Raw genomic sequence first — 16223 nt, 5'->3', positions numbered from 1 at the left:
CACATCGTTTCAAAGCAGCATTAACAAAAATATGAAACTGTAATATCTACAAAGTCTTAGATTGATCATTGTGTAGTTTGATTAAATATTAATAATATTACATAATTAAACAATAATTGCATTTAGAACCCCAGTGAGCAAGCAGAAGGCGACTGTGGCAAGGAACACAAACTCCATAAGATGTTTGTTAATGGTGAAAAATAACCATTTAAAAAAAATAACCCCTCACTGTGGGGGCCAGTTCCCCTCTGGCTAAACAACATGAATATAGTGCCAATATTAGTTATTTATGTGCAGTACAGGTCATGATTTAAAATGAATAAATTAAGTAAGTGTTTAGGTTCAGTGTTTAAACATTTTCTGTTTTAGTGAACTAAGATTAATGACTAATATCTTTGAAGTCCATCCTGGATTAACTGCAGAAGTTCACATAGATGCACTGTCCTTTGTTAGTTGGTTGATGAAAGCTTTTGTTGGCAATTAAATATAGCCAATTTCAAGAGTGTAGTCCATCAATAGACAAAGGTGATGCAGGCAGAGATCAATGAAGTGCATCGCAGTTTAACCGGCAAGTCATTTCGGTGAGGTTCGGTGGGGTCCATCCTAAATCCAAAGTTCAGGCAGTGGCATAGAAGTATCTGATATCAGTTTACAGTTGGAGTTGGCATCAGTTCATCCTCTGAAGGCCATTATAAAAGACTGAAGTGATGTCTGGCTAGCAACGGCTGCATTTAGTCGTCATCACTCAGAGGCACGTAGCATAGAGTCAGACACCAAGCAGGAACGGAGCTGGATTCATCTGATATGTCATAACATTTTCTGCAGAGTTATATAGATCATGATCGATGTTTCCATTGCTCCATGGTCCAGTTTTGATGCTCATGTGCCCATTGTAGGCACTTTCGGTGGTGAACAGGGGTCATCATAGTCACTCTGACCAGTCTGCGGCTACGCAGCCCCATACGAAGCAAGCTGCAATGCCCTGTGTGTTCTGACACCTTTCTATCATGGCCAGCATTAAGTTTTTCAGCAATTTGTGCTGCAGTAGCTCTTCTGTGGGATCGGACCAGATGGGCTAGCCTTGGTTCCCCACACGCATCAATGAGCCTTGGGCACACATGACTGTGATGCCGGTTCACCGGTTGTCCTTCCTTGGACCACTTTTGGTAGGTACTAACGACTGCATACCGGGAACATCCCACAAGACCTGACATTTAGGAGATGCTCTGACCCAGTCGTCTAGCCATCACAGATTGGCTCTTGTCAGAGTTGCTCAGATCCTTACACTTGCCCATTTTACCTGCTTCTAACACATGATATTCAAGAAGTGACAGTTCAATTGCTGCCTAATATATCGCACCTCATAACAGGTGCCATTGTAATGAGATAATAGATGTTATTCACTTCACCTGTCAGTGGTTTTAATGTTGTGGCTGATCAGTGCTATTACTGTTATTACCAATGTCTTACTAAACATTGGACAACTTATAGCACATGCCATTTAAAACGCTGAAAATCACTGAAAGTTTTTTTTATGCAGCTAGATTTCACACTCTTGATCCATCTCTGTTGTGGCTTTACCACTGTTTCTTATGGGCTTGTCTGTAGCTCCATCTGGTGGCTCATTCTAGAGGTACGGTGGGATCATACCAACATGATCACACTGGAAATCAACATGCTTTTTTGAATATTGATGTACGCTGGAATCCACCCAATTCTTTTGAATTACTGAGAGGCGCCATCTCCCATCAGGCATTTTTGTATCAATTCAAATATTTTCACCTTTACCTGTGGTGCAAGCACATTATACGAGCAAACTCTGAGACAGGTTCTGGTCCCATGGAACGCAAGTAATCATGTACACTCAGTGACATGGTTGCAGGCCCTGTAGAAACAATATGTAACACTGTAATTGTGTTCACAAACAGTGGTGAATTGGAGGTTGAATTTTGGCTCTAAAACTACATGTTTCCTACACTGACGGTTAGGTTTGATATTTGGGTTAGAGGGTCGAGTTAATGAAACTATGCAATCCTGTTGATTGTATTTAATAATTTACAGCTAAAAAAAATATAACTCTTTTGGCACTCCCTTGTGGTTCCCAGTGGTTCAAATTTCAAGCACAGACAGACTGATTTCAGCAGCAGAACTTATGGTTTCCTGTCGTGAAATTCACAGTGAGTTCAGTCTGATAATACTGACACCACTGCTGAGAATGATCTTCGCTGATCTGAACAAGATTGATTTGCATGTTATTAAGATAAAAAAAATATGCCTAGGACACTACATGTTTGATGTTTAGGTCTACTCACCACCACTGACACCCCTTGGGATATTATAATATATAGATTATATCTTAAAACTATCTTCAACTACTTAATATTATGATGTGAAACATGTGTGTGAAGGAATTTAAAAAAAACATGAGGAAATTAGCACATTCCCAAACAGAATGGGGAGGTGTAATTGATATGCTTATTTGAATAAAAGTGTTTGCTAAACGATTAAATGTAAAGGGGTGCAGTGGGAAATGTAGACAACTGGGAAAGTGTACTTAGCTCAGAGGGATAGTGATGATTATCCTTCCTGCTGTAGATTTCAATCTACATTTTAGCTCACATCACTTTTCCAGTATGCATTTTGGGTGAGTGCTGCAAGGGAATAGATTTGGCTTGAACATACACTTATAATTTAAGTTAAACTCTATTGACAGTGTTTGTGGCATAATGTTTATTACCACAGAATATAATTTTGAATCACCCCATTTTTTATGTCAATATTTAAATCTTGTTTTTTTTTTTATTCTATAAATCTCTACTTTCACTGTCACATCTATTGTTTTTGGCAGTTCACATTCTTCATGCATATCACCACCTACTGGGCAGGAAGGAGAATTTGTGGTAAAGAAAGACTTAAATATTGATCTGTTTCTCACCCACAGTTATCATATCACTTCTGAAGATATGGATTTAACAACTGGAGTCTTATGGATTAATTTGTTGCTTAATTTATTTCATTTTTAGAGCTTCAAAGTTCTGTCCACCATTCACTTGCATTGAATGGCTCAACAGAGCTGAGATATTATTCCAAAAATCTTCATATGTGTACTGCAGAAGAAAGTATATAAATGGGTGAGAGAATTTTAATTTTTTTGTGAACTGTTCCTTTAATGTACAGGCTCATTAAATCTTTGTTTTTGTAAATTATATAAGCTTTAGGGTTGCTATGTATTTTTTCAAACTTAATATTTAAGAAATATATGATTTAAGGCAAGCTATACAATTCCCTTTTGATACAATGTAAGGCATTCAAGATCTAGCTTCTGCTAATATCCCTTTAAAAAGTGTCAACCTGCAATTGTTCCCTTAAAGGAATAGTATGGATTTAATACAAGTTAAACTCAATCAACAGCATTTGTGGCATATTATTGATTACCACAAAAATTCATTTAGACTTGCCCATCCTTAAAAAAATTCAACTAAAAATCTGGTTTACAGTGAGGAAATAACAATGGAAGTGAATGGGGCCAATCCATAAAGGTTAAATTACTCATTGTTTCAAAAGTATAGCCAAAGATGAAACCAAAATGCATGTTAACATCATTTTAGTGTGAAAAATCGCTTACCATTTCTGCTAAGTTTATCCAAATTTACAGCTTTTTTGCCATGAAAATGTAATGTCAACAAACCCTATTTGTTATCTATCCGCATCTAATTTTGTTAAGTGTAAGCAAATCTATTCAGGTTGTTTCAATTATGTAAAATAGAAATTTTGACTTGAGTAAAACCAGTTATTTTAGATGTTAGGCCACCACATGAAAACGTGAAATATTATTCTTTGACTGTATTAAAGAATTTTAAAGTTATATTTCAGCCTTCAGAGCTCTGGCATTTAAACTATTAAAACTCTAGTTTATAGCCATAACAAGTTAGTACCTCTTGCAGTCTAACCTGGGCAGGTGTATTTCTAGAGGAAGTTCATCGTGGTAGCTGGAATTTAATGCGTGAAGGATTTGGGTGGGTGGAGTCTTCAGAGTTGCAACCTGAGGATGGATTTAAAACTCTCTTTTCCAGACTGTATGATGATTTGCAGTGGAAACAGTATTGATGAACAGTATGGAGTTGCTACCTCCTGCTTATGCTAGTGGCATTAAATACTTTTCAATTTAATCGGATGGGACGCAGCTTTGGCTTGTATCCACCTGCACGCGGAAGCAATTTAACATTCTCAGTGGAGCAGAACGACTTTGGGTCGCATCTATGGCGGAGAATCCAAACACTAGATCTGTAATAACCACCACCAACCAGCACCACGTACCAGGAATTCGGGAATTCATCCACTCCGTGGTATGACAAAATGTTCATGCAGATCGTGCCGAAGTACCTCATCGTTGTTGAACTTGTGAGTAAATATAACTAGTTAAAACTTAAATTAGCTTTTTCTTGAAAAAAATAAATAATTGTGGAACAAATTCGAGAGGCTACAGAAGTTATTCATGTGGTGCGGAAGTCTATATAAAGTTATCTAGTGTTTTGCAGATGCTCATTTCATTATGTCTGTCTGCGTGCTGCTTCAGTTATCCCACCATGGAATTTGCACGGATAGAATAGCGCTTTGTTAAGAACCCTTAAAGGGGCCGCTCGCTAATAATAATAATTAATAGAACATGAATAGAACAGAACGCATGTCTCGAGAGTCGTTTTTTTAAAAAAAAAAAGTTGAAGTTGATTTAAACTTGTTAAGTCCCTGCTAAAGACCCTGAAATAAACAGCAAAATGCAGCACGATGGTAAAAACATAATTCCAGTGCATACTTACATGGTAAAACAACTGAAAAGCAGCGCGGAGGGACGCAAAAACGGATTCGATGTAACCTGCCGTAGCTACCATGGACGGCCGCATTGCAATGCAACCAAATGTAGGCTAGTCTCTACATAATAAATAGGTTATACAAGAAATTATTTTATTTACAGAGATAACCTCCACGACATACTAACGTGTTACGACAATAAGTCTCCGTTTGCAGAAACTATATGTTGTGTCTCATTTGGAAGGATGCGTTCTCCAGAGGACGCGTCCTTTAAAGGCAGCAGTATACCGAGTGTCCTCCTTTAAACAAGCCTTATTTAAACGAGACAGCCGATGTAGGATGTAAAGTGAAAAGAAAATACATTTTACAGGTGTACTTTTAGTCTAACACTTTATTTTAATTACATATTATATACCAGGGATGGGCAACTATTTTGGTAAACGGGCCACATCGGGCTTTAAGTAGTTAAGTAGTTAAACGGGCCACATTGTATTCCTTTTGAGATACAATGTTCTGCATTGATTTGGTTTTTGTAACTTTTAAGCCCAGAAATAGTTGTGTACTCAATTTTCTGAAGTGTATCTGTGACTAATGGGACTATTCTGCAATTGCTTAAAGTATTGTATTGCTCTACAAAGGTAGATACTTTTCTATCAGGCATTAAAAAACTGAATAAAGGCTGAGCTTATAAATGTATTTTACCATCTCTACTTCCCTGTTAATTTATTATTCAATTTAACAATCTCTACATCAGGGATGAAAATGTTTTTTTTTTTTTTTTTTTCATTTATAGAACTTTTAATGTTTGTGCAAAGTTTACATATTTTAGGACAAACAGAAACATAATGTAACATGGTTGATAGGACAGCACACCACATGTTAATTTCGGTTTAGCAGATCTAACTTGTCCTCATTGTGCTGTTTTGCAAGAACATTAGCTGTTTGCGCGGTCACAGTTGATATAGCCTCTGTGAAAGCACCTGCCTCTGTATTCTGAAGGAAGTATTTCTGACTTTCACAGTTTATATATTAGGGCTATGTAACCTGACATCATTGTCTTTGATTGGATACTTTTTTCTATTTTACTGAGTGTTGCATGTTATGTCCTTAAAGATACATATGCCTACATGACAACTTTAGTGACCACAAAATATTATGCAAAAAAGACTACATGTTTTATGATGCCCACACTATTATATCAGTAGCTTATATCATACTGATTTCAAACAACAGTTCATTCCCAAAAAGGCTTTCATGTAAATTTGGCAGATTTATCATTCGACATCTATTAATAAGTACAAAATGTCAAAACTCAATAAAGGCTGCAAATAGTGTAAATATATAAAAAACTATTGTTGGGTATAGATACAGTTTGTTGCAATGCACAATACACCATGCAATACAGTGCATAATGAAAGACATCTAAGTCATTCTCAGTGCTAATGCATGAATCTTCTGACATCTAAATATCATTAATTAACATCAGTAAGATAAATATATCTCTTTGTTTCTAAATTGGTTGTTGCACCGCATCCTTCAAAGCAGGCATTGTGTTTTGGCTTTGCTATACACAATGCGTACCGTAATTAAAATTGTAATAAACCGAGTGATCTCAGTTCAGGAGACTCTGTGCTGTCAGTAAATGGTTAAACTTTCAACACACTGAGTCACGTGACAAAACAACATGGTGCCAATCACAGAGGAGTCTTTCTTTGGGAGAAACGCCAACAAAACTATATCTGACAAGAAACCTAATTAACTTTCAGAGGCTTTATATGGAGTTAGGGTGAAAATAAGGTGCATTTAGAACTGTTCTGAGACCAGTGCAGACAGACAAGTCATTCACTAGGGAGCATCCTACAGTTCTCTTACGACTGTTCACTTGACATTGCGTTTGCTAATGCATTTGAGGAGTGTCCTTTCATACAACCTAGTTGAAAACTCTCTACAATAACGATAATATTCTAATATTGGCTCTGGTGTTTGAGTCCCGCCCTTTTAGGCGTGAAGCTGTTTTATATAAAAGCAGGCGCTCAAACACCATTCCTAAGGATATTCTTCCTCCAAGACAGTGATTCATCTCTCGTCTAGAAGCCTTCTACTGCTTTGCTGTCGACTACATGAGTCAGCAGGTAGGATCTTCACTGCAATAAGACTCTCTGCTCCCCTGCAGTGTTCCAGCGAACATCACTTCACCTTATCGCTTGACGCTTTGCTGGTGAACAGACTGCTTCAGCATCCTGATTCCCTGCAGTGCTTCGGCAGGAGTTGTGATATAAGCAATTGTATATTATTATATAGTGTGTATAAATATATTTCTTAAAGGGTTGCTTACGTGTTCGAGTCTTTTTAAAGATTTCGTTCCGTAGTGTTCCTTGTTCGAGAGGCACATCTCGCCGCCATTTCAGCATGAGTGCTGCATTAATTGTCTGGGCCTTGCCCACGCAGAATCTGTTCTCAGTGACAGACTGCCCTCACTGTGAGGGCATGAGTCTCAAGACGCTTCACTCGTGAAATTCTGAGGGACGATTCAGCCTCCCATGCCCTCCCACCAGCCACTTCTGTAACACACAAGGAGGCACGGCGAGGCCGCAAGGTCGAGCAGGATGAATTCGAGACGGTCCTCATGCCGGCACACGCCCCGCGAGTCCCTCAATCTCCAAGTAACGCATCTATGCCGATACATTATGTTCATGACGAGCTCCGGCCCTCCTCAGGAGCACACAGCCTCATTCAGCGGTACTGACACTGGGGATGATGAAGATGTCATGTCTCTCGCTGCATCAGAATAATACTGTTCCCCTCTTCCCCACTGCTGTTTATCGGGAAAGGAGTATTGTTGTTCAAAATGTTGTTTTCTGTGTCTCACATGAATCACATGCTAAACCGCTTCCCAATGGTGAGTAGAACATTATATCATGTATGAACATAAAAAGATTGGAAAGAGGACAGTGCTCGCACAAGACACTCTGCTTCCCAACGGTGAGCGGCGCATTATATCATGTTATGAACAAACCAAATTGCCCTCTGTCCTGTTACGCGGACACGTGGCGAGCTCTTACTGGGATTCCAACTGGGTGCATTAAACAATCGAACAAAATTATACAATCCAATTTGCACGTTGGCCGCCCCGTTTCAACGGAGTTCTGTCTTCCACAGTTTCATCTGAAGACGTGCCGGTGTTACGAGCCACAATACACAATCTTCTCGCAAAGAACACTGTTATTTCATATGAATTAATAAGCCTGCTGTCCAGCTGCGCAGATGCATGGCAAGTCCTCACGGGAATGTCAGAGGGAACATTCGAGGGAACTGCGTATCAATTTAAAGTCCTTAATTTCAGTCTGTCTCTCGCCCCATTGAAAATGAATGATGTGTGTGTTTTGAATTACCTCAGCGATTGGTTATTACTAGCCAATCAGAGGCACTATTGAGCGAAAATCTGGTCTAATGTCAACTGGCCGAAAACACACTTTTCCCCAGCCAGTAAATCTCCTTTTTAGGAGTTCATGCGTGCGCACCTCATGAACGAGTGTGTACAGACCATTCTTTGGTGTCTGTTTCAGTTCAAACTGAAAGAACATTACCACTGAAGTAATTTCATTTTCATGCGCATCGTGGTAACTCACCACTGTCTGGATGCTCTAGCACCATGGACAGCGCCAGCCTTCTACCTAGAGTTATGCTGGGTCAAGTTTCAGAAAGAAAGTGCTGACCACAAATGCATCCAACACAGGTTGGCGCGTGGTGTGTAATGGACGCCCGACGTTCGACACCTGGAAACACCTGGAGATGGCTGTGACGTCAACCGCCTAGAGCTTCTGGCTGTCTTTCTAGCTTTGAGAGATTTTCATTCCTATATTGTGAATCACCACATTCTTATTTGTTCAGACAACACAACAGTAGTGGCGTATATATGTCGCCATGTCACGCTGGCCTACGTATGTCCGGCGAAACGCAAGAATGCGCTTCCCCCGGTGTGCCTCCTTTATTCTGTCATCAGCAAAGTCCGAGTGGGCATGGAAACAGTTCTGTTAATTGTGCCGAAATGGCCCAATCAGTTCTGGTTTCTAAGATGGTAGAAATACTGGACGGGACTCCATGAGAAATACAGATGAATAAAGATCTTCCCTCTCAAACACAAGGTATGGTTTGGAATCTCCAGCCAGAGAAGCGAAGCCTACACGTGTGGCCTTTGAAAGGAGCACGCAAAATGCACTAGAACTGATGCATTCAGTCTTGAACAACATTTTACAGGTCAGAGCCCCATCCATTTGATGCCTCTTCATGCAAAAATTTTATGTGTTCACAGATTGGTGTCTTTCACATGGCAAAGAACCAGTAAACTGCCCCATACATGAAATTCTCATACTTCTTCAAGAGTGATTAGACGCAGGACTCACTCTGTCAGTACTCAAAATGTATGTGACAACTATATCCACTATAGGCAAACATGATTTAATCATAAAGTTCCTTAGAGGAGCAAGACAATTAAATCCACCTTGGCCAGTTACAGTCCCGACTTGGGACCTAACTTAGGTCCTAAATGCGCTCACAGGCCCCCCTCGAAAGCCTTTGGACACTGTTGATTTGCGCATGCTCTCCATTAAGACCGCACTACTGCTGGCTCTTGCCTCAGTAAAAGGGGTCGTGGCTTACATGCACTATCAATTGACTATTCATGTCTGGAGTTTGGCTCCGGTCTTTCAAAGCCACTGACAAACTCAGAAAAGACTATGTGCCTAAGGTTCTAACCATGCCCTTCAGAATGCAGGTGATTCACCATCAAGCATTCTTCCCTCCTCTATTTAATTCAGATAAGGAACAATCCTTGCATTTGTTATGCCCTGTGCAGGCGCTACACGCATGCGTTGAGTGCACCCGCCAGCACAGACAATCTGATCAGCTCTTTGTGTGCTATGGAGGATGCACAAAAGGAATGTATGTCTCCAAGCAAAGACTTTCTCAATGAATTGTTGATGCGATTGCCCTGGCTTAAGAGTTGCATGGTAAGATTGCCCAATTGGTGTTAAAGCACGCTCAACTAGAGGCGTGGCCTACTCGTGGGCATGACGGAACAGAGTGACTTTACAAGCTTTATGTTTTGCAGCAGGATGGTTTTCTCAAAACACATTTGCAAGGTTTTACAACCTAGACGCAACATCTCTCTCTTTACAAGTCCTCTCTGTTTAGAGCGCTTGGTATTTCTTTTGCCAAACATATACTTATGCCCCTCCCTTTAAGTTCGGGCTCCCCATCATTTTACACAACCGCCTGCATTCAGGCCATTGTAATTCACCATAAAGTCACAAGCACTTTCATTATAAAGGAACTCCCTTCCTGACTAGGTTCATGAAGGGGTTAATTCATACTATATGACTTCCTCTCTGGAAGGTTGTTGTGTAGTGCAGTGTGATGGGATTCTGTTCCTTATATGTATTAGCAAATGCATGTCAAGTGTACTGACTTGAAAGGGAAAGTCTTGGTTACGCACGTATCCTCATTTCCATGAGATGAAGGGAATGAGACATTGCGAACGCTGGCTTTGCTAGAAGACTCCTAGTTATTTTGAGGTGCGAGTGATGCACTCCTTGTCCCTCAGTCAGAAAATTCTAAGGAATGGTGTTTGAAGGACACTCCCCATATGCGTTAGCAAACGCAATGTCTCATTCCCATCGTCTCAGAGAACCAATGTTACGTGTGTAACCGAGACGTTTTCTATGCAGCTTAGTGCATTCACTCCAAACCAAAAGTTTCAGGCTGCAGATGATGTTTGGACCCCTTTACCTGTTTGGCAAACATGAAATAATGGTAATCAGTAGATTAAGGATTTATTATGTATAATTTTATTTAAAAATGGTTGGCAGTGCTTGGATGATGCTGGCCATTACATTGAATCAGAATTAATTATGCTGATTTCTGATGAAATGTCTGTAACGTCTCAAAAACATGAATAACCAACACTCCTGGAATCTCAATAAACAATTTGTCAAATAAAAACAAAAATTAAATAAAAAAATTATACTTTCTATAGCTTGGTGTAAGATTTAAAATCTTACAACTTGGTACCGCTTTCCACATATGTTGCTGAAATTTTTTAGGAAAACTATTTGCTCTAGATTTATTTATTTATTTTGTTTTTTGCACGTTTATTAGATATTACTAGTTACAAATCAAAAAGGGAAATGGAAAATGCACACAGCAGTCATGCTCAGGTCTCAGGACTTTAATGAAGAAGCCAACAAAGCCTCTTTTTCCAGATTCTCTAAAAGGAATCTGACAATGAAACTCATCTTGTTCTTTGTGTGATTGTGGTCAGACTAAATGTTCCTCACTCGATGAGGGAAGATAAGGTCAGTGTGTTTTAGAGGAAGTGAACTATATTTAAAATCACTGCCAAGGGCTAGTTTAATTCAATGACCCAGTTTTGAAAATGATGGCTTTGCTTTTATGTTTTTATTTTAAAGCAGGTTTGCCACAACCCATCCAAATATATAACTTAAATAAGAAAGATTTAAAAACTTTCTGTTTAACATCTAATTTAATTTAATTAATTAATTTAATTAATTGATCAATTGTCACACATTATATATACATACATTTCTGCATATACATGGTGAAATTATTTATTTTTCACATATCCCAGCTAAGCTAAGCTGGGGTCAGAGTGCAGGGTCAGCCATGATGCGGCACCCCTGGAGCAGATAGGTTCAAGGGCCTAGCTAGGGTCAGAGTGCAGGGTCAGCCATGATGCGGCACCCCTGGAGCAGATAGGTTCAAGGGCCTTGCTCAAGGGCCCAACAGTGGTGTCTTGGTGGTGTTGGGGCTTGAACCCCTGACCTTCTGATCAGTAACCCAGAGCCTTAACCGCTGAGCCACCACTGCCCACATCTTTGAAAGATACAAGAAGTTGAAACTTTAAAGACCTAACATTCTGCTTTTCTGTTTTTCCCCATATACTGCATGTAAATTACACTTTTAACTGGCTTGTCAGACATATAACAACATGAACTACTACACTGATATGGTTGGTTACAGAATTGGTCTTACTGGAATTTAATTGGGCTTTAAATATCTGAAACGGAATCCTACACCTTCGGAATCAATTGCTGATATCTACCCATATGCAGTTGCAAACATCATATAGGATATTTTGATATTTATCCATATATGTGTTTTACATTTTTGTTTGATCAATTGTTTTATTTTGTTACTCTATTCCTAGCAAACACTGGTATGTATATATATCACAAATATGGGCTTTTTTGGGAAGGGGGAGGAGTCGTCATGTCATATCTTGCCTATAGTACACCTAAACCCCCTCCTAAAATCCTAGTTTAATCCCTGGTTACAGATAACAGAATGATCATGTTTTAGAACATTTTAATATAATTTTCCAGAGCATTAAATATTTTAAAGCAGCTTAAATGCATGTTTCTATACCACAGATTTTAGGACTGCTGGTGTGGACTTTGATTGCAAGCACAGACTATTTCCGATTTCCCCCATTTGGATGGGTGTTGTTTGTGTCTGTCTTCTGTTGGGTTCTCACACTCTTCCTCCTAATCATCATCTTGGCCAATGGACAAATCCAACAGGTTCCATGGACTACTCTGGTGTGTACACTTCAATACAGTTTCATAGTAAATTCTTGTATATACAAATCTGTGATTGAATTTTAAAGAATACCATCATAGTATGTGGAAACAGACCTTGAATAAAAAATAAAAACAGCTTTTCTTTTAGTCAAAACTTACAAAATACCTGAATTATTTTGAAAGAATGTATTACAGTGTGAATTGTTAGTTCTAACTACTCAACTCAACCTTTATTTATAGAGCACATTTATAACAACAGGACTTGACCCAAAGTGCTTTACAAAACATAATTCAGTCACAACATAATATGCATAATATACCCTTATATAAATACTAATAAGTACCTGAGTCTAAAATCTATATCTATATATAACTAGTTCTCTACCTTTTAGGTTTTCGTTTTCAACTGCAGTGCAGCTGTATTGTACATGTCGGCTGCTATTGTCGAGGCAATGTTGGTGAATAAACGGGACAAAGGTCACAATGATTTCATCTGCTGGGCAGCATCAACGGTAATAATCTTAAATCATAATTTTTAGGTATCTATATAGTAGCATGCAATGTAATTTGTACCAAGCTCCTTGATTCAAACAATATGTTTACTAATAAGGACCTCACAAAAAATAAATAAAAAGCAATAATAATACATTTGGTCTTTTAGTTTGCCTTAAGTTTTTTTTTTTTTTTAAGTTTGCGTCTCTCTTTTTCTGTTCCAGTTTTTCGCATTTCTTGTTTCTCTGAGTTACGCTGGTAGTGCATTCTTCAATTTCAAATCCTGGCAAACAGAGATGAAGGAAGGTGTTAGATGGTGTTTTTTTATTCAAACTTAAATTCTGTATGTATCATACTGTATGTATACTTATACTCTTCAGGTATGGGCTAAAGTTAAAAAATATTTAATACTATTGATTTTTGTCTTTATTAATAATGAAGAAATTAGCATTTTGTTTATGTATTTGAAGTATATCCACAAATACACAGATTTGTTTAGATGTTACTCTTTTATTTGACATGATGTATCACGTACAGGATATTTCAATACATATTTGATTGTATGGAATATTATTTCATAAGGATTACTGACTAGTTGTGAATGAACAGATATTGAATGTTTCACCTTTGTGCTTTGACTCTTATTTGTAGCCTATAATCTAAAAATGTGTGTCGTGATGTTTGGACTTGACTAACAGAATTTATGAAAGTTAGCACCATGATGTTTTTTTTATATATATAAAACTACAGTGCATTATAAGCACAATGTATAACAAAGAGTTTTAAAGTCTTGACCTACATGCATCATATACAACTTTTGGACAAAGTTTTCCTCCTGTTCTAATGATGCCTGATATTTCAAGAATTGACTTACTGGACATTTTTTAAGAGCCTGATGAAAGTAAAACTATGTTTCAGTAGGAAACAAATATTTTCACTAGAAGCACTGCCCCAACTCAGTAAAGCGGTCTACTAGTTTGTACAGGGATATTCTAAACAAATAGAAGGCAAATAAGTGTTATTAAATTACATTTGTTAAGCTTGATTTCCCATAGCACCGCCACCTTGAAGTAAACACATTTGTCAAATTAAAAAGGTTCAAGAACTCCAGTATCTCAATAGGCAATGCAAGTAAGTCATTGTTACTGATTATTATTTGCACTGCAGGGTTTGATTAAAGATAGTACTAGTGTTAAATATGCCTGTGTGTGATTGATTCAGCCTGTGTCATCACAATCTCAATCCAGCCAGGTAACTAAAGTTGGCAACCCTGCAGTAGAAGTTATTATAAAACACAAATGCATGTAGCCTATACACTTTAACTCACCTGCAGATGTCTCTCATCAGGCATGACACTTTTCTTTTTAGCAATAATGTGTTCCTGTTGTAATTCATGCTCTCAGGATTCTGAGTCATGCAGTGTGCAAACTAAATAAAATTGAGCAACTCAAATTGAACGTGTCGGATTCCGTTTCCTACGCCTAAATTAAACCGAAATCGCGCTTTTTGTTACACCCCATCTTAAATGCTTTTAATGACGCAACCCTAGTGTGAACTGCTTCGTTGATTATAATGAGAGCGTTCTATAGTGTTATCGCGTTGCTTTTGCAGTGTACGTGGTTTCACAGCGATACTAGTACTTTAAAGGATAAGTAAATGATAATGGGGACTTTATTTGACTAGACCACTTACGATCAAAACAATGAATTCTTAAGATCACTCAGTACATAAGTCATTTAATTTAATCAACATTTAAGTCATATTAATTGACAATACAGTATGTATTATGCTTCATGAACACTTTTTCCACGTTTAATTTCACACCGAATTGCTTCTGTTCGCGCTGTTTCCCGATTGTATTATTATGTAAACATGCAACAATTGCGTTCTGTTCTATGCTTCTTTGAGCACAAGAACGCGTTCGGTATGTACAAACTCGTACTTGTTATGAACCTTTAATATAAGACTGTAAAAAAGAACTTGACTAAAACAAAACATATTATATGTGCACAGGTGATTCTCCTAACGGCGTTCGCATGAGTTCGCGCCACGGTGTACAACTTTGTTTTTTGCATACGGGTTCCTTGAAGTGGTCACGCTGGGTCCACTTCAAAAATGGCGTGGCCCCTTCTTATCTGTCAGAACTTCTGAGCTATCAACAATCCCCTAGAACCCTCAGATCCTCAGTCAAATTTCTCCTGCATATACCTCCCGCCTTTTCTGTTGCTGGCCCTAGATTATGGAACAGTAGGCTCTAGACGTTAGGTCTGCCATTCTCTTCTTATTTTTAAATCATGGCTGAAGACGTATCTGTATTCCTTGGCTTTTACATGAATGTTTATTGTCCATTTTATGGGTAATTTCTTGTTTTTGTGTTGTTATTTTTTTATTCCTCTGTATCCTGTTATTGTTTAATTTGTATTATGTACAGCACATTGGTATAGCCTAAACTAGTTGTTCTTAAATGTGCTATATAAATAAATTGACCTTGTGTCACGTGTCCTTTGTAAAATGGGTTTTGGCTGTATAGTAGGCTATTATTCATTTACTGAAACTCAGATGGGCTAACTATATATGTGTCACATGTATAATAGATTATCACTGTAAAACCTAATGTTGTCATTACAGGAAAAATCAAGTTGTCTTACTTAAACGTTACTTGAAATGGCAAGTTTCAGGCCATACCTTTAATATCTGCTCCTTTTATGTATCTTAAATCCATAGACTTAAGTGTTAACTCAAACGATTGAGTGCAAAATTTAGGCTTTAGGACATTTAATTATTTAATCATGTTTCATTGGTCAAAGGTAACTTATGGATGCATTTAAATGGTTATTTTTAAGAATTCATAGATGTTTTAACTCTTTTGTAGTATTATTTATGTTTTTTTGTTTGTTGTTTCATGTGATGTCACCATTCAAGTAATCTTTGTCCCCTTTGGTCAAATTACAAAATAAACACAATTCCAGTTCTTTGTGCATGAGCAACTGAAGTAAAGGCATAGGCCTATATGCGTTCATGTGGAGAACTGATTAATTTATGATTCACCTAGAATCAGTTTACATTTACATTTATGCATTTGGCAGACGCTTTTATCCAAAGCGACTTACAGTGCAATTATTACAGGGACAATCCCCCCGGAGCAATCTGGAGTTAAGTGCCTTGCTCAAGGACACAATGGTGGTGGCCATGGGGTTCGAACCAGGGACCCTCTGATTAACAGCCCTGTGCTTTAGCCACCACGCCACCACCACAGTTGAAATCTTTATTTGAGCTGTTTTACTGCATGATCTCAATTTGAGTCGATTCTATTGGAATTATTAT

The 16223-nt window shown here is 38.1% G+C and overlaps 1 protein-coding gene across 1 annotated transcript; it reads left to right on the top strand.

Moving 5' to 3' along the window:
* Positions 1-4054: 4054 nt before the first annotated feature.
* Positions 4055-15404, top strand: cmtm8a (CKLF-like MARVEL transmembrane domain containing 8a). Its single transcript, XM_052093318.1, has 4 exons — positions 4055-4401; positions 12258-12425; positions 12800-12919; positions 13124-15404. The coding sequence occupies exons 1-4, from the start codon at positions 4357-4359 to the stop codon at positions 13235-13237; spliced, it is 447 nt and encodes a 148-aa protein (XP_051949278.1). The 5' UTR covers positions 4055-4356; the 3' UTR covers positions 13238-15404.
* Positions 15405-16223: the final 819 nt, after the last annotated feature.

This window comes from Xyrauchen texanus, chromosome 26, assembly GCF_025860055.1.
Source record: "Xyrauchen texanus isolate HMW12.3.18 chromosome 26, RBS_HiC_50CHRs, whole genome shotgun sequence".
NCBI classification, from domain to species: Eukaryota; Metazoa; Chordata; class Actinopteri; order Cypriniformes; family Catostomidae; genus Xyrauchen; species Xyrauchen texanus.
Note: the sequence above shows the minus strand (reverse complement) of the source record. Positions and strands in the feature narration are given on the sequence as shown.

What these genes read in the sequence shown, in the direction of transcription:
- cmtm8a (XM_052093318.1), top strand. Translation starts at nt 4,357, where the DNA reads ATGTTCATGCAGATCGTGCCGAAGTACCTCATCGTTGTTGAACTT. An exon ending in ACCTCATCGTTGTTGAACTT is followed by an intron (nt 4,402 to 12,257) that starts GTGAGTAAATAT and finishes TCTATACCACAG; the next exon opens with ATTTTAGGACTGCTGGTGTG. An exon ending in TCTGCTGGGCAGCATCAACG is followed by an intron (nt 12,920 to 13,123) that starts GTAATAATCTTA and finishes TTTCTGTTCCAG; the next exon opens with TTTTTCGCATTTCTTGTTTC.